Source organism: Protomyctophum bolini (assembly GCF_963924005.1).
Source record: "Protomyctophum bolini genome assembly, chromosome: 6".
In the NCBI taxonomy this organism is placed as follows: domain Eukaryota; kingdom Metazoa; phylum Chordata; class Actinopteri; order Myctophiformes; family Myctophidae; genus Protomyctophum; species Protomyctophum bolini.
In genome coordinates this window covers 30326845-30351144 of record NC_137867.1, presented here as the reverse complement: position 1 = coordinate 30351144, position 24300 = coordinate 30326845, and the positions used below count along the sequence as shown (strand labels likewise).

At 42.8% G+C, this 24300-nt stretch overlaps 1 protein-coding gene across 7 annotated transcripts in view; it reads left to right on the top strand.

Moving 5' to 3' along the window:
* The window catches only part of fbrsl1 (fibrosin-like 1), a 400645-nt gene that overhangs the window by 272745 nt on the left and 103600 nt on the right, over positions 1 to 24300 (top strand). For 6 of the 7 annotated variants that reach the window (XM_080766464.1, XM_080766467.1, XM_080766463.1 and 3 more), the window contains exon 6: positions 18602 to 18673. The exons of the other annotated variant lie outside the window; for it this stretch is intronic. In XM_080766464.1, coding sequence (XP_080622590.1) covers positions 18602 to 18673 — 72 coding nt within the window. The remainder of the gene's footprint in view (positions 1 to 18601; positions 18674 to 24300) is intronic. 7 annotated transcript variants of the gene reach the window in all.

Below are 24300 nucleotides of genomic sequence, written 5' to 3'. Positions count from 1 at the left end.
TGATGAATTCCTGTTCTGTTCTTTGGCTATATAGTAATATAGAAGTGTCTATTTGTATGTCTCTAAATGTTTTGATGAATTGAACAAGGTGGACCCTCTTGTAAACAAGTGTAATGCTTTATTGGGTCGTCCACTCACAGTTAACAGTCTTTGTATTGAGGTGTGCTTGAAATGTACTGTAATTTTGCAAACTGTTAATACATATTCAATCAATCAATCAATCAATCAAGACAAACTTAACAGTGCCTGTTAGAATGGGCAATTAAAGTTAATTAGTTAAATCTTTGGCAAGTATAATGGCAGTGCCACTTAATTTGCTGAAGCATGTAATGAGGCACTGAAGCTAACAATTTCTTCACAAGCTGCACACACTGTAGGCCAGTGTTTCCAGACTAAATATAAAATGTCTTTTGAGAAATAAAACATAATTTAAAAAAATCATATTTTTTCAAACGTACCGTTATGCAACATTTTCTCTATTTTTGAAATGGGGCTAAAGTTATATAATTCATAATCTCCAAAGTTTGGGTCCCGGAGTTACATAACAAAAAAAACATATTTTGGATCTCAAATGAAAACATTTGGGAACCACTGCTGTAGGGTAACCAGATGACTACAGGAAAGAATTTAATAGATTCACTATCTTGTAATGGAGATTTTCGCAGCACAACTTCTAGTGATTTCTGGTCTCCCTAATTTAACTGTATCATAACTGTATGGTTGTGGTGATGATGGTGGACCTGGTGACTGTCATTAAGTTCGTCATTAGGCAGATTTTTTTTAAAACAAGATTTGTTTTAAAATATATTTCGATTTTTATTATCGTGAGAACGATGGCTTCAACTTTTACATTGCAACTTTTCAGGAAAAGAAAGCCTGCCGTTTCTATTAGCTTGGATTCACCATTGATGATGTCACTGGTGGACGGGTTTCTGAACTGCCCACAGCCTTCCTATGAGACACAGACACAGAGTAGGAAAAATTTGTGGTATTTTGATGTTTAAATGGAACCTTACTTTCTGGGCTGATTTTATGCCATTACTGAAGTTCACCAACAAGAAGTGTTCAGTTGGGGTTGATAAATGAGTAGCAGTGACCTTGACTAACCTCACCCATGACTGTACCCTGAGGGAAAACCCCAGACACTCAGGGATTCCATCACAGGAAGAATGCTGCCTCTGTCACCACTGTTACTGAAGCAAAACTTGGTGTGGCCACGCTAAATTTGTTGTCCATGAAGGGACCAACCACAAGCTGGCTCCACAACAGAGGTTTGTGTGTACACAAACATTTGTTTGATTCCTAGTTATTGGATATGAAAGTCATTACTCTGAATGCCATTCCAGGGATTTGGACTCTTCTTGCATGTTGTGGACTTGACAGTCAGTTTATTATAATTTATTTATATGTTGGAGATATAAAACACGTGTTGGCTATTTTTCATGTGTTTGTGAATAGTGACGCTTGTTCACTGATCATATCTGATGTGGCAAGATATCACAAGGCCAAAGTTTGATATAATTACTTCACATGACGTCTCAATTAGATATTTTTATTTGGCTCATGAGAATGCTGTTTAGGCTCAATTGAACAATTTGACACACCATGCGAAATACATCTTTCTACTTGTTTCCATATTTGATTATGGCAATTATTTTTATTGCCTTAATGAAGTTATGGGTAAATTCTGTAATTTAATTTGAAGTGGAGCAGTTTGGCTAAAGCAATTTAAATAATAAAAAATAAACAGTTTTCAGCCTGCATTTGAAGTTTTGCAGTTTCATCCAAAAAAATAACTGCTGCAAACTGTTCCAAATTCCACAGCAGACTGAAAGGAGTGGTTGTTTTTAAATTGTATTTGTTCAGCACATTTTGTACATTTTGTAGCCACTTCCGATCCTAGCCTCACCTGCAATGTTATCGGCAGGCCAGACAACTTCTGACATGCATTTCGGAGGTACTCTACCTCAAGATGGTCATTTTCTTTCATTAATGGAGGGGAGTGAGTGACAGAGTGAATGAGTGACAGAGATAGACAGTGAAAGAGAGAGGTGCTGGAGCAGAAGAGGGATTTATCCCTTCTGCGTTTGTTCAGCTACTTTCCCTGAAGTGTCATCCTAGCTCCATTACGTCCCACTCTGCCATCCTCGCCGGCTCCTCCAATTTCCTCCTTGTTCTTTCTGCCCCAGCAAATAATATAGTAACTGTCTCATCTCGGTGTCTGAGACGTTGCCGTTGGGTGCTAGTAAAACCCTCTCTCTCACAGACCTTAACCATAACACTGTGTGTTTGCGTGTGGTATATTACCCCTGCCATAACCGCAGAAAACCGCACGCACACACACAGACGAACACACACACACACACGCACGCACGTACACACGTACACACTGTCACGTGCGCGTGCGTGCAAGCACGACGCAAAGGACACCTAGTTCGGCTAATTCTATTTGGCCCTATTTGCCGGGCAGTCACTCAGGGTAGAAACCCTATCTGTCTTGTGATAGGGACCCAGCCCAGGGGACCATTACCACATCCTGTCTATCCGTCTAACCAGCAACCTCGTCGTCTTTCCTCCTTTCTTTCGCATCTCTGACGTGCTCATCTGCCAGGAAAAACGATGTGGCTTCTCTGACTGACACATTAATTCCTCCCGTCTCTTATCTCACGTACCCCCTCCCCGCCCTCCTCCGAGCATGGAGTGAACGCCATATCACCACGCCGTAGTGTCAGCTTCAGCTTCTCTCTCGTCTTATCAGTAGTGGCTCATCGGGTTAGGGGGATCCTCCCAGAAGATGTATCGTTTTGGGACATGTCTTCTGAAGCTAGCTAGCGCACACCGGCGGCAGAAAGCTATGCAGCCAGGGTGTAAAAACTAGAGAACAACACCACCAGCCATCCCTCTTGAACCGTTTATTTTTAAAGATGGAGTGCTGTGATTTCTTCCAGTTTTTCATGTGTTTATGAGGTGACAGTACTTCATTAGACCCCTTGGTGTGGTTATATGCAATGATGCATTCCCTTTGTATTTAGGGTTTCTTCCTGGAGGCTGAAACACTGTGATATAGTGACATCACAATATCATCCCCTCCCCCTTTATCATACAACAACAGCTGGGCGCAGCTTCAGTTCAGGTGGATCACCACCCATCACCACCTACCAGGCAAACCAGGCATACTTATTCCACATAAAAACGACATTTTAACTCATACTGTAAACTATTTGAAAATATTCATCCTCCTTATATAATACCTGATGATCATGTTTTAGGCTGGGAAAAAAATCACGGCACACCAAACATTAACATTCTTTCTCCCTCATTGTTTTATTTTCTCATTGTTTTCAACTATACTTTCTCTCCGTCTGTTACTGTGTCTATATCTTTCTTTACCTATCATCTCAGTCCATGTCGCAAATAGCAGGAGGATGATACGTATGTATATCTGACAGAGAAGGAAGATCTTAACTACTTCAGCACTACAGTATACTTGTAGTGAGAGGAATAGTAACAATAGCTGAAATGTGTGGAAACCTTTCACCTAATGTACTGTATATTGACATGCCCAAAATAGTCCCACCAGGGTTAAAGTGGTTAACACTCGTCTCATGACCTGTAGAGTCATGAGACAAGCAACAGTGACAACGGGGCCATATAACCACTAAAAACTAATAGTTCCGCAATAAGTGTGCATGCAGGTAGGCAGTCCATCTCCCCTCTCCACATGGTGTACTGTATATCAGTGGTTCCAACCTTTTCTGGATCATGGCACTCTTGAAAATCTGGAAAGAGTTTGTGGCCCATCTATCTGACAACTCGGCTGCCGCATTAACACATTGTGCGACTTTGCCGTACAGGCGTACAGTATACGACAATTACAATTAGTATTACACTTAGCGCCATTGCCGTAGATCTACGGCAATTGATCTTTTACAGTTATAGATCAAGTCGTAATGCTACTCACTTGCTAGGTGATGTTGTCAACAGCAATGGACTGTGCAATTCCTTGTCCCAGATGGCATTTCTGGTCAAAACAAGGTTTATTCCATGGCCCATATAGCCAACACTGTAATGGTCGCGGTAATCCTTTGTGATCGCTGAGTGGGAGTGTACACAGTGTGTAAGTAACAAAAGTAACATCCGGTCGTGGTTTTTGGCTCTTCAAAATAAGGGATTTTGTCCAATCTGTATGGTAGAGTATGTTAATACAATATAACGTGTACAATTTGGGGTGATTGTATTTGGTCTCCCTGTTCATCTACTTTTAGACATTTAATTGTCCCCTGAGCAAGCAGGCATGCTCTATTAGCTCAGTGGTTACATATTCAGCACCTGCGCAGGGAACCCATGGGTTAAAGCTGCAGGTTAAAGCTGCAGCATTAATGCTATATTACCATTCAAATCTTAGTGTTTTGCCCAGCAGTGGGCCCCGGTCCACAGGTTGGGAATGGCTGGTCTAGATTGCTCTCCCGCAGTGGTCATATATTCAATAACAAACAGGCCACCCGCCAGGCCGCCACTGACAACCTTAACAGTGTGTGTTACGCGCGGGGGGTAGGGGCTGAAATGGGCGGCCTTAATGTTTCGACCACGGGCCGTCATCATCATCCGTCCTCATCTCTTTAATGAAATTAGATTAAGTGCACCTGGGAAAGAGCTGAGGAACGCACAATGCCTTCACCACCTCCTTTAATCTAAAACCAATTTGCCAGTAATATTCACCAGCGTCCGCCCACTCCGCACACACACACGCACACACACACATACACACGCACACACACACAGCGAGCGAGCGCGCGCACACACACTTACACTCACATCAGCCCCCTGCCTTGGGATTTGCCAGAGCCCTCGATTCAAAATGGAGGAGGAAGGAGATAAGACCAGAGCTGACGGATTGCATTCGGTTCCCCGCAGGCACTGAGAAATTAGAACTGACACTGGCAACACAGGCCTTAATATGGAGATGTCATTCCCCTCCCTTCGCCTTTGTCTTTCTCCATGCTCTCTCTTTCTCTCTTACTCATTCTCTCTCTCTCTCTCTCTATCTCTCTCTCTCTCTCTCTCTCTTTCTTTCTTTCTTTCTTTCCAATGCTGCTGCATTTGCCTTGGTTTTGCATTTCTTGGCCCTCAATGTTAACAATATCTTTGAAATACTGTATATCTTGGCCACATTGCTCTAATTTTCACATTGCTTTTTTTTCCTCAGTATCTGTTTAATGTTAGGATTCAGCATATGGTCCCCATTGAATTTAGGCTAAGGATTACGGATTTCAATCAAGGTGAAAATGATGTCAAGTAAAGTTCCAGCTTGATCATAAATACAACCAGCAGCTGTGTGTGTGTGTGTGTGTGTGTGTGTGTGTGTGTGTGTGTGTGTGTGTGTGTGTGTGTGTGTGTGTGTGTGTGTGTGTGTGTGTGTGTGTGTGTGTGTGTGTGTGTGTGTGTGTGTGTGTGTGTGTGTGTGTGTGTGTGTGTGTGTGTGTGTGTGTGTGTGTGTGTGTGTGTGTTACACTCCTCTTGGCTTTATACCAGGTCTGGAAACATTTTACTACTTAATTTATAATGGTATGTTTGCAACATTCCCTAATCATACTCACCACCAGATGAAGTCTGCATGTGGTGTGTGGGTGTGTGGGGGGGGGGGGGGGGATTCTGCAGCGCATTACGATATCTGTGCTGCTAGCCATGATGGTGAATCAAATGGTGTCCAATAGGCTATATAGTACGCACAGACTCACACAGAATAACTCTTCCTACTTCCGGGCAATGAAGCTAAAGAAAGGAAAGATTGCAGACGTCATTTTCTCTACCCTCTACCGTGCCAAATATTGCGAGACTGTGGTCTTCGAGATCTGCGTTTTTGCCAGTGCGACAATGCAAGTGTATTTACGTGAGCGCGGTCCCGTGAATTTGTTGCGCGCATGCTCGTTTCGTGCACATGCCTGCGACTCACCAGACCTGGATTCTGGTTAGCTTTTTTTGTTATGCTTGCGTTGTTGCGTCCCTCTTGAGAAGACCTGTAGCAGACCTCTCTGTGATCCAGGCAACAACGTGTGCGTTCCTCGCGTCCCGTTTGAAAGGCAACTGGGAAGGACAAGTTCAGCATCAGTGCATGCTGGGAAGAAGAGGCATCAGAAGATAGGGAAACGTGTGAGGGCCCTGCAGAGTGAGTCGGCAGACATGGCCCTCTGACATCATCAAAGATGGCCTGTCACTTGCTATGCATGTCACCATGTCAAAAAGTACAGAACAATCGCTCAGCATCAACACATTCGTCTTAAAGGTTAACGTTGGCTTGGCACATTGAAATGGAGGATGTGTGGATCATTGCAAAACAAGGGATGGCCTGAAAGCACAAGATGATAATTTGCCATCTCTCATGGTACTTATTTTCTCATGGATAAATTGTTTGTGTTGGCACAGAGGGAGTTGATAAAACAAGCATTCTTTCCCCTTTGTTGTGTTAAAATCATAACACATGCACTGCCTTTCCTTTCTCACCCTGGAAAAAATTAAAGCTGTCGCTCGATATCTTGTGATCATTGTTATTGCAGAAATGATTGTTGTCTGGATGAACGGCACGTTCTGGAGCCCACTCCTTCCCTCTCTGCCCCGCCCCCCGACCCAATACATTTTTAGAGGCGGTTCTCTCCAAACACTATTTTCCCAGCTGAGAGCCCACAGTTCTGTTATATTTCAACGAAGGCCTGGGTGAAATGGTCGGTTTCACAATTTTCTGCTAGAGATATCTCTGCTTCAGTGACACAGTGATACAGCGAGTGTGGTCCTCCATATCTAACAAGACCAGCTGCATTTACAGCAGAAGTGCACTTTAACAACAAGCCAATTTGTTCACTGTTACTGTAGTTTCAAGCCATTTCTGCTTCATTTGGACAGTACAGTAAAGGCAGGGTAGAGAGTTGGGGGATGATTATGTGACACAATAATATTTAGGTGTGTGCCATTGTTGAAAGATATATTTGAAAGATAAGAAATCACTCTTCTGGAAACATAACATTTATTTAATTAATGATAAATAATACATCCTGCTATAATGTATGTACTGTCGCACTCTGTACGTAGGCCTACAGACTAAAGTACATATATTTTTTTCCCCGTAAATTATTGCTATTGAACACCCTTTACGTCTGTGTGTTAAAATATACGTCGGTTAAAATATATTGAACCAATGAAAAGTATTAAAAAGTGCTTCTGACAAAACCAACTAACCCCACCCCCTCTCCCCCTCTCATGCAAGTATCTGACAATATATAAAGTCACAATACCAACTTTGATGGGGCAGTAATTGCTTTGTTAAAAACAAAAATCTTCATTTCCTGGGGAAATTGAATGAAATCTTAATGAAATGCCACCCTATTTTTCCCCCCAACCCACAAATACCGCATGAGAGCAAAAGGGAGAGCTGAGAATTGGAGGGTTGTTTTGATTTCTATTCTTAATTTATCTTGCTATTTAGATCTACACATCAGCTTCTGAAATGTCTAATTTGACCTTCAGGGGATCAATCTCATGCAGTCTCATCTGCCATTATATGTACGGTATGCACTTTAGTCACATGACAATGAGGCAGTGTTTAAAGTCAGCTGACCTCATTGAGACAGATCCTTTTCGACTCCCTAATGCTCCATGGCAGGCCACTCGTTGTTTTTCAAACGTCCCGTGTTTGAATAGCAAGCCAAGTACTATATACATTTTCCACATGAGTAATAAAAGTAAAATTTAGTCCATATTGGGTGCAGATGTTTTCACTGTAGAGGGGGGGGGGGGTGTCACTATTTGTGTGTGTATGTGTGTAATAGTTGAGTGTTTCTGATCATGCATAAACATAATGCCTAAGTGGCTTTTTATTCAATAAGCATGGTTAGACTGTAATTACTTACACATTTCTCTGGAAATGCAAGACGGGCCCTCTCTGCGTGTGCGCATGCATGCGTGCGTGCGTGCAGAGCTGGGTTTCTAAGACATCTTGGTCCCAAAGTGAGCAAACTTGCTTTTTCCAGCACAAACCAACGGCAGTACGCAATCAGGGACAAATATAGAATCTCCAACTTTTTATTAAGAGTACTTGCGATCGTGGATTTTGCTCCCTCGAAGAATGTATCCATCCCCCTCGAAGAATTTATCCATCCCCCTTGCCTATCTTGGCTAGGACTTCATCAGTACATGGAGCTGCGGTCCACGTTGGCTCACAAGAGAATGTTTAGAGAGCCTCAGTTTCCCTCACAGACAAAGAGGCCAGTCAGCCAAGTAGCACACTACTCCTACATTTGTCTCGTACTACTTGTCGTACTACTTCTTTCTTTGATGTTTTACGTACATAGAGCAGAGTGACATGGAGCATCATTATTTCTTTGTTCGCTGAATCATTCCTACCAAATCACAAATTCAGGTTTTCTAGACTGCTGTCTTTCTGTGGCGCACGTAATGGCAATGATGGATAATCAAGAAAGTGAATACAGTCTAGCGCTGTCTCCCTCCTGCCGAGAGAAAAATACCCAGTCTTTCCTCTGCCAAAAACTTGAGCATCTAGGACTCAATCTAAACATGCCAGATGCCTGCGGACGCCCGGCAAGCGCCAAACCCTCAAGCCCTGCAGGGCCCTATGTGTCACTCCAGCTCGGATACGGAACGTTACGTGGGCGAGTGTGTTTGTGCGTGCATGCATGCGTGCGTGCATGTGTGATGTTGGATAGAAAGAGAGAGAACCCCAGGAGGGAGAGCACAGGGCTGAGATCACGACCAAAACACACAGAGGGGCCAGCTGCCTTCAATTACGCCAGAAACCCCAACTGCCGCTGTTGTACCTCATGCACAAAACCAGCCCACTTTGATCTGCACCAGCCGGGGGAAAAGGTGCAGGGGTTTGAAAGATTACAGGGGGAAAAAAATAATTATTGTATCAAAGTGCTATGGTGGTGATGGGGAGGGGGGTGTCCATAAAACTTTACAGGGGGATTTTGAAACTCAGGAGGGGTGTTTAGCGAGAAGCAGGTACTAACAATGTCTGCCATTCGTGTCCATTTCCTAGTTATTTCCCCTTCGCTCTTTGAGACGGTTTTAATGACTACACCTGGCCTGCCTCTTACTGCAGCCCCAGAATGCCTTTCAACCCCTTTGCTTTTTATCAGGCCCCACAGATTAACAACAAGTCCACAATTGCTATGACGAGCCACTGTTAGTGTAATCTTCGTATAATCCATGTAGATTAACCAGGATGTTGGTTTGGGGATTTTGACAAACTGTGAAAGTCCATATGCGAGGCGCGAGGCTCAGCGAACATAGCCAGCCAGCCAGCCAGTCAGCCAGTCTGCGGCTGGTGTTAAAACCTACCTCCTGCCAAGCTTCACAGATGCAGGCAGCACACGGGCATCCATTAAATTAATTTGACTTCATTAGCACAGACCTGCTAGGCCCCAGGGTGCCCATAGAGATGCCAGTAGGAGTTGTGGTGCGTGTATGTGTGCGCGTGCGTGCATGCATTCATGCGTGCGTGTGTGCGTGTTTACTGTCTCCGCTCTGCCGAGAGCTAACTAACACATGGCTGTGACAGGATGAATATGGCCCTGGTTTCTGACGTGCCGGGACAGATGCCAACGCCAAAGACAACATGCGTCGCCAGCTTTAGGGGGAGTTCAATCAACACCCGGTCAGTGTGCTAGCGCCACTGGCGTGCTGGCATGCCACTCATGGTAGCCGTGTGCATGACATGAAATGCAGCAGAGTGACAGGATACAGGGATACACTGCTGTTGACATACAGCCAGTATCTTTTTTGTGCATGTTTTTGTCCAGTGACATTACAAAGCTCACGTCTTTTCTTGTTTTTCACAGTGGCTTTGAGTCATATCAGTGGTATATAATAAACCAATAATGACATTTGTTCATCATTGATTTATATAATGGTGCAGGAAACCATGCAACCTGTTATTCAGAAACAGTTAGGGGTTCAGTGTCTTGCTCAAGGACACTTTGATGTATCTAAACAAGCCATGTTCCATTACTTTTGACAGTTCTGAGTGATTTTCTTTATCGTGTATACTAATATGATTGAGAAACACATTTGTATTCCTACGTGGAGATGTACTGGTGGAGTTAAGATACATTTTTTTCAAGACTGGGCTGGAATCCTGTAGCCATGGCTTTGATAACTTATTTCCCTCCTGCGAGCCCTTTAGAAGATTAATGCTCGGGGCCCAAGTACATATGAAATTTCAGCACTATTTATTACATTTATTTTCAGTACGGTTTTGGAGAGCTATACTGTATTTTCAATGATTGGAGAGAAATGCTTGTTCCAAGACCATTTGGCCAGAGAATGACACATAAAACACTGATGTTGAGTTGAAAATTGATCCAGCGTTCTAGTCTTAAGAGGATATCCTCCCTGGATCATAAAGCTTATAAGGCCTGTGCTGAAGCCAGGTGCTGAGAATAATAATATTATGGTTGTGGGTCAGGGGTATGGGTTAAGCCCTTTCTTTGTTATTCATTCGGGGAAGGTTGGCTGATGATGTATGTACATTTTTATCAGCATTGTCTTGGGACCCCCAGCACAGCCACAGTCTCATATTGTTGCCTTGCCTTATAGGGCACCTGGGCAGTATTTGTTTATATAGGAGATGCCTATTCCCTTCAAACTATACATTTCCTCAGCTTGTGTAGTGAATTTATCATTTACTCACAATCCCTCTGTCCTTGTGTAAACTCTAGGACTCATACAGTACCTCTGTTTCAAACTGTCACATGGCTCACTGGAAGCTTGGCAGCTTGCCCAGGTAAAAAAATAAATGCATGCAAAACCAAACAAATAGTAATTCAAATACGGTAGTAAGTAAGAGTGGATAATGTTGGTAAGTAGCTAAGTGAGAATGGATTGTACAGAGAGGTATAGCTAGCCAGGGGGCAGCAGGTTTTTGTTCTCTATATCTGTGTGATGGACAGCAAAAGAAGGCCTTTGATCAGCCAGGGTTCCCCTCCGAAGATCAGATTGGTTCCACATCTGCACACACACAGGGGTAGAGGGAACGAGCTGTAAACTGCCAAGAAGCATTTTAATGACAGTTGGATTATAAAATGAAAGAGAGGCTCCAGATGGCAAGCAGCCGTCCAGCGAATAGGGCTGCACTGTGTGTGTGTGTGTGTGTGTGTGTGTGTGTGTGTGTGTGTGTGTGTGTGTGTGTGTGTGTGTGTGTGTGTGTGTGTGCGTGCGCGTGTGGGGAGAGGGGGGAGGGCTGTTTTTAACTGCTTTTTTTATTGATAAAATATGGGGTGAAAATTTTCTGCAGGGGCTTATTAGGTGTCCCGTCGTGGTGCTGCTCAGCTGCTTGGACTGTTTTCACCGTGGCCTCTATCCAAAACATGCCTCCATAAATTTTCAGCATTGCTTTTAAATCTGTTAGATCCCCTGCTTGTTAACCCCCCCGCTGAATCCCCTCAGCTCACCCTGAATGCTCACCTCACCATACTTTTCCTTTGAAAGACTTTTTTTTAACAAGTTAGATGAAAGCGGCAGGAGCATGAAGTAGGCCCAGATTTTGCCGTTTTGCATGCTCATTACCATTTACTAAGAAGTGGCGTTTAGCTCCCCATGAAATGACTTAATTCCACTGTGATTTAATTAGTCGTTTCATATTACTCCCAGTGTAGTTTTTACATTGTCCCGCTCGCTATCTTTCTGTTCATATTCCGGTTATGACACTCAATTTATAACCTTACAATTTAGGCATTTGCAGATGCTCTCCAGAGGCACTTACTAAGTGCAAGATTGGTGTACTAGTAAGAGGCATGAACCATAGTAAACTAGAAGAAGTACTCCTCGGAGCACAGGTCAGGTAGGCTACTGTAGGTTTTTGTGGACCAACAATGTTTGGAATTAATTGTCTCCATCAGGCCGAAGCCATGGGGAGAGTATGTTTTGCACTCCGTCCGTCCGTATGTGTGTCCGTGTGTGGACAGCTAATCTCTGGCACTACTGGGTGGAGGTTCTTTAGTGGCATAGTTATTGTAGGTGTTTTAGGTATAAGCATTTCAGGAGTGATGAACAAAAGATGAATCAACCTGTTATAGCACCAGCATGAGGCTGATGTTTGGTGGCATGCTTTCATCACTCAAGTAAAGTGCTAATGTGCTTGCCCCAAAGTTTTCACATGGGCCTGTTATAGCGCCACCAGGAGGCAATTTTTTTTGCAAAAAATAATTGACAGTACACCTACAGATTTTGTCCAAACATCACGTAAATCGGTACACATCTCTATGGCCATTAAACAAAACCGGTCTTTCAGATTTTTCATACTCCATCCTTATTGGCTAAAAGTTCCAAAGTTTGCAGGAGTGCTCCGTTTTGAACAAAATGCCGCAAACCATGAACACATCGTGTGATTTCTGTGAAAATTAGCACGCACATTCCCACTAGGCAGAGGAAGAAATGCCACTCAAATCAGCCTTATGTGGTGGCACTATAACTGGCCTATTCATGCTTTTACCTATAACTGCACCGTGTAAAACTTTGTATGCACACTCCCAGGAAAAACATTTGCCCTGTATCTGCTCTTGATAGCGCCACCAGGAGGTCAACTTGTGTAAAACAATTTTTTTGATATTACTCCTTGATCCAAATTTCACTGTAATTGGTACACATGATCTCTATACAGTATGTGTGATCACATGTGATCAAGACGGATCTGTAATTTCTCATATTCCATCCTGATTTGCTAAGAGTGGCCCGTTTTGTACAAAATGCTGCAAATCATGCATCAACACAGCATCCAATTGCGGTGAAACTGTGGACATATTCACACTAGGCTGTGAACACTTTTTTTTAGAACACTATCCTGGTGGAGACCTGTGGCCTGAGGGGCACTTTTTCTAGTTAATTATAATATAGAGGTGGAATCTGTTGAAGTTGAGTGATTAATATTGATAATGTTATTGCACAGACACAAAATGTTAATTTAAGGGCCCAACCAGAGGTTAGTTTGACTGGCAGACCGGGACCGGTCACAGCACTTCGTTCAGAGAGTAAATGATAATTGTATGATTATAATGCAAGGTAATCAGAATGACAGACACACTTGTCGGGTTCAGGCTCTGTATTACACTGAATGCATGAATGACAACAAGCCAAACACAAGCCAAACACATCAATACAGAGTCCCAGATATCTCATCATCATAATAGACAGATTGCAGGATGTATGGCCTTTCCTTTAGTGTCACCCTTCAGCCAACATGTTCTAGAGACTCTAGGAGCTGCTAGCTTATATTGTTAAAAATGTTGAGACAATGATAACGTTGTAGTCAGGTTGCTGCCTCTGAAGAATGTTCTCTCTGGATTTGTATTCTTGTATTCAGTCATTTAATATGACCTTACACTGGCATTATTGATTTTTTCTTTCTTTCTTTCTGAATTAACTTGAAACATGGTAGGCTTCATTTAGGATTTTCTTTCTAAGATCACTGGATAGCGTCAAAGCCCACGCACACACGCCCACGCTCCTTGCACTCAGTAGATTGAGCTCCTGTCTGCCAAGGCGTGTTGTTAGCGATGCTCTTGCTGCTAATTTAAAATCCATTTGAGCTGATAGCACAGTTGACTGAAACGCTGCCCTCCACACTCCCACCAAAAAACGAGCCGCCCCCGTTTTTTTTCTATAACTACCACCCACGGTCCTGATCCCAATGCCCTGTCCCCGACTCCCCGGTAACACCTCCCTCGCCTATCCGACACATCAAATACAATTACTGTCGAAATCACGTCAGACTACAACTGTTCGTTTGCTTGTTTGTCTTGTTATGTGACTTGCAAACTGCTGCGCAGGGAACGTCCCCTCCCATCTGCTCTGCACCACCACCTTGGCTGGTGGACCTAGAAAGCACATGCACACATCCATATCCATAGCCTACTAATACACTGATGGTACGGTCACATACAATACGTCTGAAGGGGAGTAGCCAACGCATGCTGAAGCATCAAGCTCATCAATTGTCGTGTCGCCAGTGGCGTGCACGGAAATCGATTTTATGTTGTAGTAGTTGTAGTAGAAAGAAAACTACAAGCCAAAAACCAATGTTGATTTCCACACAATGATGTAGCCTATTAACGTGTCACAGCCTCCACCCGTCTCCATCCCTTTTATCTCATATAATGGAGCTGAAGGGGACGATCTGTTTCAGACACATATGTGGGAAATTCCACAACACAGACACACCTTCACACTCCCTAGAGGCCAAGGGAAAACCTTTGCCCTGTCTTTTATAGCGCCACCAGGAGGCCGACTTATGTTAAACACATTTTCTGATATTATTCCTTCAGATTTTATCCAAATTTCACACAAATCGGTACACATGATCTCTATAGTAATGTGATCAAGACGGATCTGTTAGATTTTTCATATTCCGTCCTGATTGGCTAAGATTGACATCTAAAGTTTGCAGGGGTGCCCTCTTTTGAACAAAATGCTGCAAATCATGAATGCATCGTCCGATCGTGGTTGAAACTGTGCACACAATTTTCAAATCAGCCTCATAGTGGTGCTATAACTGGCCGAGTTGCATTTTTCAAATCTGCCCTTTATAGCGCCACCAGGAGGCCGACTTATGTGAAACACATTATTTTATATTAGTCTTTTTATATATATATTTTATATTTTTTTCAAAAAATCGCACAAATCGGTACACATGATCTTTATAGTCATGTGATCAATACGGGTCTGTCTGATTTCATATATTATATCGTGGTTAGCTAAAGTTTGCAGGTGTGGCCTGTGTATCATTCTGACCTGGTGGAGACCTGTGTATCATTCTGACCTGGTGGATACCTGTGTATCATTCTGACCTGGTGGAGACCTGTGTATCATTCTGACCTGGTGGAGACCTGTGTATCATTCTGACCTGGTGGAGACCTGTGTATCATTCTGACCTGGTGGAGACCTGTGTATCATTCTGACCTGGTGGAGACCTGTGTATCATTCTGACCTGGTGGAGACCTGTGTATCATTCTGACCTGGTGGAGACCTGTGTATCATTCTGACCTGGTGGAGACCTGTGTATCATTCTGACCTGGTGGAGACCTGTGCTCAGAGGAGCAGTTTTTCTAGTTTTCTTTCTTTCTCTCTCTCTCTCTCTCTCCCCTTCCTCGTCTTTCCACACAATCTTCCTCTTGCTTTCTCTCTCTCTCTCTCTCTCTCTCTCTCTCTCTCTCTCTCTCTCCATCCCTCTGTACCTTCTAACTCTTTGCGGCAGTCTGCTCCCTGTCTTTGCCTCCACTCCTTCTCCCTCTCCACCCATCTGCCTTCCTTCTCCATCTCCCCCTCCCCCCTCCCCGCTTACCTTCTACCCCTCTGTGGAGAACAGACAGAAAGGGAAGACGGGTGCGAAGGAATATGAGGCTTTCGGCACATTTTACTCCTCAAGGCTCTCGGCTGCTGTCACGTTTCCCTTTTCCCCCCCTGTTGTTGCAGCCCCCTCCCCCCCACTCACCAGCACCCCTACCTCCACCTCCCATCCTCTGGTGGAAAGGAACTATAAGTATATACACTCAGGTTTTTAAGCATAAGTGTATGAGAATTTACACATTTCTACACCACTACATCTCAGAGACAAATATTGTAGTTTGTATTGCAAAACATTCATGAACAACTTTTTAACGCTCTTATACTTTGGCTATTCGCAAATAACTGATGTACAAGCACACAACGCGTCGCAAGGTGTTGTGAGCTTGTAGATTGGCTATTTTCAAAGAAATATTGACAAATTTGGTACATTTAAGTACTTTTACTTTGATGCTTTAAGTATATTTTGATGCCAATGAATCACCTTTGTACTTTTACTCAAGTAATTTTTTAATACAGGTCAGGACTATTTCTTGTATTCTACCCTGTGGTATTGCTTCTTTTACTTAAGTAAATATTCAGAATACTTCCACCACTGCTTCCCTCCCCTCCCCTCTCCTCCCATCCTATCTACCTTCCCATGGCTCCCATAGGGCAGTGCGGGGAAGAGTATCTCTGAACGGTCGGGATGCTTTTGAAGTGCAGGACAGATGCCGGGGCCCGGGGGACTGTAAAAAATGAATCGAGGCTAGTAATAGGAGAGACGATTCCAATCCTCCCCCCTCCATAAGTTATTTATCAGGGGGCCCCTTTAGTGGTGGTGGAGGCATACTTCAGAGTGCTCCCTTAATGCAGCATCTGATGACTTTTTAGGGGGCTGTTCCAGGAAGTACTGCTGTAAAATGGTGCGCGTGCATGCGTGTGTGTGTGTGTGTGTGTGTGTGTGTGTGTGTTGGACCTTACCACTAAGATCTCCCAGGCCTCCAGCAGGGGACTAGTAGAACAGCACACAGAGAACACGGATCAGCTCTTTTCCCAGCATGCAACTCAGGCCAGAGAAAAGAGAAAAGTATAAGGCTTACTGGCTTTCTGTTAATGTTCCCAATGCACTCGCTCCTCCTCCTCACAATGCACGAACACATGCACTGCGCGCGCACACACGCACCACACACACACACACACGCACACACACGCACACACACACACACACACACACACACACACACACACACACACACACACACACACACACACACAAACACACAAAAACTATAATTTTTATTTACCATATTTGTTTAATTAAATACTGTATAGCCCTATATTTGACAGATCAAGTCTTGATGGGGCGTTGTTTTTCTGACATTACTTGGCAGTTGAAATTGAAATGTTATTAGTTAGATTGGATAATTGAAGACATCTGTATTGGACCGGGCTCAGGACTTGGAGCGGCTGTTTGGGAACCCAAAGGTTCCTGGTTTGATCCCCAGCTCGTCCCGCATGTGTCAAAGTGACTTTGCGCAAGATATTGAACCCCTAATTGCTCCCAATGAGCAGGTTAGAGCCGGAGCCTTGTATCATTTCCTCTGCTGTCCTTTCTAATGTGCACCCCGTATAGCACGTGTTCTGACAGTTCATTATGCATGTGAAAGGGGGAATGTGAAGTACATTGTGTAGTGTATTTGAATGGTCAGACGACTACAAACAATACTAGTCAGTGTTCAACACATTTTTATTTATATTTTACGTGGGTGATAATGTAACTTGAAATAGAAAAATGTGGACATTAATCTAACACTGGGGATGTTGCTAACAGTTTAGGAATCACATACTGTACTAGTAGCCATGTTTTTTGCCACTATTTTTTCAAATAGTAGTGTTGGATTAGTAAATATAACTAGCCATGACCGTGTGCAATAAACAACTGACATTAATGAGTATTGCTGGATTAATGTCTGCACTTATTATGAGTTTAATTTGCTACCATTGCATCTGCAACAGGGTTGCTCTAATATTTAATGCCTTAGTGTCAAATGTATTATTGTTTTGTTAAGACTTGTTAATTTAAGACTCCCTGGCTGCTATCTCAGGAAAACTGCCTGTCTTTTTACTTTGTTTTCTTGCAGTACGGTATTTCCACAGTTGATTGGTTGTGTCCGATTGGGACCAACACAGTCAATTAAAATGTAATATTAGCAAAGAAATGGCTAAAATTAACTAAACAGACGACATGCACGCACCCACTCAAGCACACATGTGCGGTTGTGCACACACACACACACACACACACACACACACACACACACACACAAGAATACAGTATACATATAGTACACTTCACCTATAACTCTTCTCATAGACCTGTAGTAAACGTGAGATTATTGGCTTGAATAATGTGCTGAAACAGAAGACCTCGCCCCTACCTAGGTTTCTCAGCTGGCAGACTGAGACCACAGGAGACTAATGGCCTCTGAACCAATCACAGAGGCTAATAAAGACCAGCTAACGACACGGATGCATCGTTTGTTACTAATTGCTCTCCATAGACCTCTGTGTTCCATGACTCCCATAGCATCTGTCGGCGGCCATATTCCCTGACACAACCCAGACTCTTGACTCCTCGGCCAGCCCCCAGCCTCAGCTGTGGTCGTCATGGCAGGCCCTGGCCTGGCATACTACCAAAAATAATTGTCCTCTAGTGTCCTTTTACTGTGAACGTGGGTAGCTATGTTGTTCAGGGATATGGGTGGCAGGTTGACATGTCAGGAGTCTTAACTTTGTGCATTAGTCGCTTGTTGCCAATTTGATCCCCAGAGCCAATGCCCAATGCTGTTGCTACAAGTGCTTGGAGCAAGGGCACCTAACTCTCTACACAGCATGTGTGTGTGGACAAGTTCCTAGCATATATATCAGAGACTAAAATGCTACCGTTCAACAGGCAGTTGCTTGGAATACAGTAATGTCCTTGAGGTTGTTGACATCTTTCATACGAAATATCCTTTCATTTGTAATAGCCCTATAGTTTTGAATTCAAGGTGAATTTCATTCTCAAATAAGGCTTGGGCAATATGTGTTTTTATTGTTATATAGCGCTGTGAATGCATATGCAGCAGTGGCCACCCTCAAGCCCTGACACGTGGCATGGCATTACAATGTGCAGCAATTTGCATATCATTTCATGTCGCAGTGTTAGATTAATAGCTTGTGACTGGTGTGATGAATACTAATTTAACGTTAAATCATGTCACTGTTTTAGACGTTCAGAGCTGCGGCCAGCCTCGACCGACAAGCAGGAGAGCGGCAGCTGGGCCCCAATACGTTTTATAAGGTCAGTTCACTTTCATTGCGCAGCTGCTAACTGCTAGCATCGCTAAGATGTCCCCACTTCCTGGCCATTTATACCAGCCATTTATGAGCACTTCCTCTAAATGTTAGCAGTTCCAGGCCCGTTATATTCCTTGTTAGCAGTATATAGCCTCCACCACAGGGGTTTAACACTGGGTCCATATACCACAGTAGACCGTAAAAACCTGAAGGAGGAAGAGGGGCATACTGGCGGCTCAGCCACTTATTACGACTACTACATATACTGTAGGAACAGATACAGTAGTCGTCACGGATCAGGGATTTGAGTCACACGTCATACGTTTTCCCTGCTCAGGTTTCTCCACTTTACTGTCACTTAACTGCCTTCACTGAAGCCCTAATTTAAAAAATAGTGATCTTGTTTGTCTTTGGAACATTTGGGCCTATAATGACATGGCCTGGAACCAGGGACGCCAGGGCTAAAGATTTGTCTTTGCCAGGGCAAAACTGTTTAAAGCTGATTTTGGAATAAATTAAAAACAAGCACACTTAAAATGTCCTGTGTGTTGCCGCTGGTGTCTCTGTAATTCCCTCCGAGCTAGCAAGTTTTGCCGACTGTGAGGCGTAATGATGCTAATGTGGCATGAAAAGGCTATAGGCCGAGTGGCAGGGGACCTGGCCATCACGCAGCGTTTTAATGTCGTAGGCACTTGTTTTGACTCACCCCAGCAGGCTGCCTCGCAAAGCACGTGGCTAACATGGCTGCTAGCTACTGGACGTCAAAGAAGGGTCAGTTTTATATCAGCATTAAGGTCAGCCTGAGGAGGATGAGAGCAGTGTATTGTTGTTGCTGGATTTTTCACAGTTGCAGCCTTATAAATTAATCTTTACAGACTTGAACAAAACACTGTAACTCAGACATTGTTAAGCAATACATAATCTATAAAATATGGATTCTTATAAGCCACAATGTCAGCCAGGGGCTGTAGGAAATGTCCTACCCATATTAGGGACTTTAAGTTATTCAGTTGTTTAGGTTTCATAGCACCCTGTATAAAACTGCATTTGTACCATACTCTCCCATGTATTTATTAGCTTTGCTGAATGTAGCATGAAAGTGAAGTAAAAATACATCTGTCTTTTTGAATTGTGTGTCTCCTAACGTCCTTGGATTGCTCAGGGACCAACCAGTGAGCTGAAAATGATGGCCAATCTCTTTTCTGCTCCTCTTTCAGCCCGAGACACTGTTTTCATTATTTAGATTTAGAGTCTGCTGTCTCGTTTACGAACATGAGTTGTCTTACTGCTGCGCACTAAAAGGCTGTGGACCCATTTTTATTCAGTCGTTCCGTTAAGTTTAATGTATCTAAACAACAGCAAAATAGCTAGGACTGAACAGTAAACAATGTACTATTTTCACACCAGGCGTCTTATTTTGTTCTTTCTTCTGATGTCCTCCCTTTTTCCAAATCAGTCGTTAGATCACTTCCCGAATTCCCTGTTCACTTGTGTAGTCTTGTCAGTGCTGACCACTGCTGGTCGGTCTTCAGACTACAGATACAATTGTCTGCTGCTTATTTTCACTATAGAGCGTCGCAGTCCCTCCCCCTTTCAGAACGGCGAGTGGCCCAGGAAATGAAAAGCAATGCATTTTTCCCATAGCCGTTTCTGAAAGTATTTATTTAAAGATGGTTACGCCGCGGACAAAGCCAACTCGGATCGTGACAAATCATGACAAAAGAAGGGCCAATCAAATCATTAGAAAGAAGAAAATAAAGGCAGGAGACAAGACTATTTGTTTTGTTTTTCTTCTTATAAATTATTTGATCGGCCCAAAATATTGTCCAAACCGGAGGCACCGCCCAGGAGTCAAACCGTGCCACCGTAATATCTCCCACAGCAGACATCTTCAGATGTGCTTTAATGACTGTACATCTACACATTTCTTGTGTTCCAGGGCCTTCTCTATATCCAAAACAAGTTAGTACTAGTAGAAGTGATTTTGAAAGCTGTAAAATACATGATCTTGCAGTGATTGCAGTCTCATGCATGGCCGCATATATTAATGAGAGTCACAATAACATTGTTACCTCCCCCTCATGTGATCCCATGTAATCACAGGAACATGGTTTGAACATAATGCTTCTTTCTAATGGTTGCTAATATCGTTGCTGTATTGTGAACTGGAGCATGTTCCACTATTTCACTTAGTTGTTGTCCATCCCCCTGGATTAGAGAATCACATAAATGTAATTAACAACTTCAACCTTTTATACTTAGTTGACTGGAGTCCCCCAGGTCTCTATACTTATTTTTCCCCCTACATAAATCTCTCTGCCGAAAATAGCCATTGTTCTAAGCACATAACGTGTCCAGTTGCAATGCGTTGTGAGCTTGTAGATCGGCTATTTCAGGGACACTCGGGACACGAGTTAAAGTGTAAATATAGGTACAAATAGAACTGCACTCTGTCGAGTGCCTACTTGCTTGTTGCACACTAGTAGGCCATAAATGGCCTACTAGTGCGCAAGCAGAGCGTGCGAGTACAGTGTCGGGTGGATTAAAGGAAATGCCTCTATGTATATCTAATTTGAAGGTTGATTAGCGGCATACTGTGGTTACTTTGCATATGCCCCGTTTGATGCGTATGTATCGTAGCAGCATATGACGTCAGGGTATAACCTTAGAGTATATATACAATAGAGAAGACACCCAGAGGAAATCCTGAAGCGCAATGGACATAGTGGCCGAAGAAGGTATTGCAGTTTGGTAAGGTTTTGCCCTCAAACACATGAACGCGCACTAGGCTCCGCCCACTCCAGCAAGTTTCAGCCAGCTCTCTGAGCTCTGCCCCAGAGCGGAGCGCTGAGAGACAGACCGCATTAAAACCAGGAAATGTCGCATCAGGACTTTTGCTCATTACTTATTATTCTGTGTATATAAAATATAGATAATTTGTCTAATCTCTAGTTACATCAATATTGTTCTTGTAAAATAGTTGGTTTGTGACCAAGTATTAAGATTATAAAGATCGCTTATGTCATTTTGACTGCCAGGACTTCCCATTCACTTACCATAGGCTTCTGCTGTAGAACTCCCGAGTCCGAATTCTTTTTTTTTTTTTTTAAATAGCAGCTGTACATGAAATGTTAATGTTGATTTAGCATCAACATGATTATTTACCGATATAAATACATGGTTTGATAACCTACAAGTAGGCGAAACTCATTTTCTGCCAGGCGTATGTCTCTCCATTTACCCCGTCTTCAAGCCTCCATCCCTGGGCAGAGGTTGAATGATTGACTGGTGGTCGTGGAGCTCTGTGCAGTGCCGTCTCTTTACAGTCTAAAATCAATGGTTAAATTATTCCATAACACTGAAAATGATCAATTTTCCAATTAAAATCAAATTATGGTTAAGTGTGTAAATTACATTTATTCTGTTTGGACAAAGTGCAGTTAAGAAAAGGTGGAGATCAAGGAAGAATTTCTCTATGTCACATGTGAAGTGTAAAACTGGGAATTTCACCCAAGGAATCCATGATGAAGTGCTAAGATAACCACAATAATAACCCAGATTCGTATTGATGTGCTTACCGAGATAATCAAAATGCTTTCATTTTAAACCAACCTCTGAATTAAAACATTGGGTTCTGCAAAAGTCACAGATCAAATTGCAATGATTTTTAAAATAATCTATTATTCACACTGGATAAACAACAGTGGGACTGGAATACTGTACATCCAGTTTTGAGACATATTTCCTATGCACATATACGTATGAACCTGAATGGCATAGAATAGCCTACGCAGCATTTATTCTGCATATCAGATATTGGAATATGTTCATATTGTCTAAAGAACCAAAAACAATATCTGTCTGGTCAAGCAGTAGATCATGTACGATTTGGTATTTTTGTTAGTAATATGTCTAAAAAGTCATTGCTAGTGGTGCGCAAATTGGCATGACAAGTGTCAAAGTGCTCTTTTTTAAACTATATTGACATTCTTTTTCAATTACAATTTTACAATTGTGACAATATTGTCACACTTTAAATATTATTTTGTTATATAAATATATAGTTTGTATTACATTTGTTGGTTGTCTGATACATATTTAATATTTATTATATTTGCATTCATAGTGCTACAAGTGCTATGAAAAAGAACCCATCATTTATTGTATTTTGGCATTTTATTAGAGATCTGTAGCATTATTATTTAATAGTTTAGAGTGGTGCTGTGACCTTGCATTTGCCATGAAGGCTTAAAGTGTTCTTCAGAGCTAAAATTGTTCTACATTGTCATTGGTAAAGTGTATTTGTAAAATGTATGTAGCCTATATTTTCACTTTCTTCTAAATGTGAATTAGCAAAAGTATAAAGTCCCTTTAAAAGCAAATATTCAACTGCAGCACTGCACCACACAATAACACAAGTTGGAATGAACTTCAGTTTATTGCATTAATATTATATTATATGGTGTGTAAACAGTTCATAGAGGTGTATAAAAATAACGAATTTAAAGAATCAGATACATCCATGTTCTTAATCTATTCAAAATGCTAATATGATAAAAAAACAGCAGACGAGTCTGCTGCCAACATAGCGATGCGCGTTCACCACGAGTAGCACGCACACGCACACACGCACGATGCTAGTTCATGTGTCGGTCGTCGCGCGTTCATGTGTTTGAGGGCAAAAATCCAGAATGCACAGGGCTCCTAAACCGGAAGGAGGAGTGGATTCGCCTCATGCGCTTCTGAGCAACTCAATGCAAGTGGACGGGAGGAGAACTTGGGTGTCTTCTCTATTGTATATATACTCTAAGGGTATAACTGGTACAACTAGCTCTCAATGATGACGTAATAAAGATGTGGATTAAAGGACCCAATGCCAGGGTGTAATTGGTTTTCGATGGTGACGTAATGACGATATGTTTTAGTGTCGGGAGGATTAATGGTAATGCCCCTATGTATACATGTATGTAATCTGACACCACTGCCATATCAAGCACAAGTAGTCATTACGTCATACGGCGCATACACATCAAACAGCGACATACCTGGACGAGAACTATTACTTGCACGCTCTGCTTGCGTAGGTAATGATAATCAGTCAATGGCTTATGCCGACTGTGGTTTACAAAATTACAGGGTATTACAGTATAATAAATGACAGCCATATACTAACACATTGTAGTGGCTCCCAGTGATGCGGTGGATCCTCATTAAGGAGAATCCATAGCGACTGTGTTATTTTGATTCCAACACATTAGGTATGGTTTGCATTTCCCTTCAAAATCTATGCTAAGCCCATTTACAGCTAATCATGTGCCCAATGCTGATTTGTCATATTTGTTATTGCAGCTATATGGGGCCGTCATTCCCAGAGACAGCTTTGCGTGCGTGCGCTCGTACATGCGCGCATACATTCTCCAGAGAGTCGATGGCTAGCAGAAGGGTGGTGGTGGTGGTGGTGGTGTGGTGGGGGTCCTAAGGGAGCCGTTTGAGTGATGTGTTTTGGGTTAGAGGAAGAAGGTGGGTGGTGCCAGAGCTGTTGGAGGGAAGGAGGAGAGGGGATCTAGACTGAGTGGAAGGTGTGGAAGGTGGAAGGTGTGTGTGTGTGTGTGTGTGTGTGTGTGTGTGTGT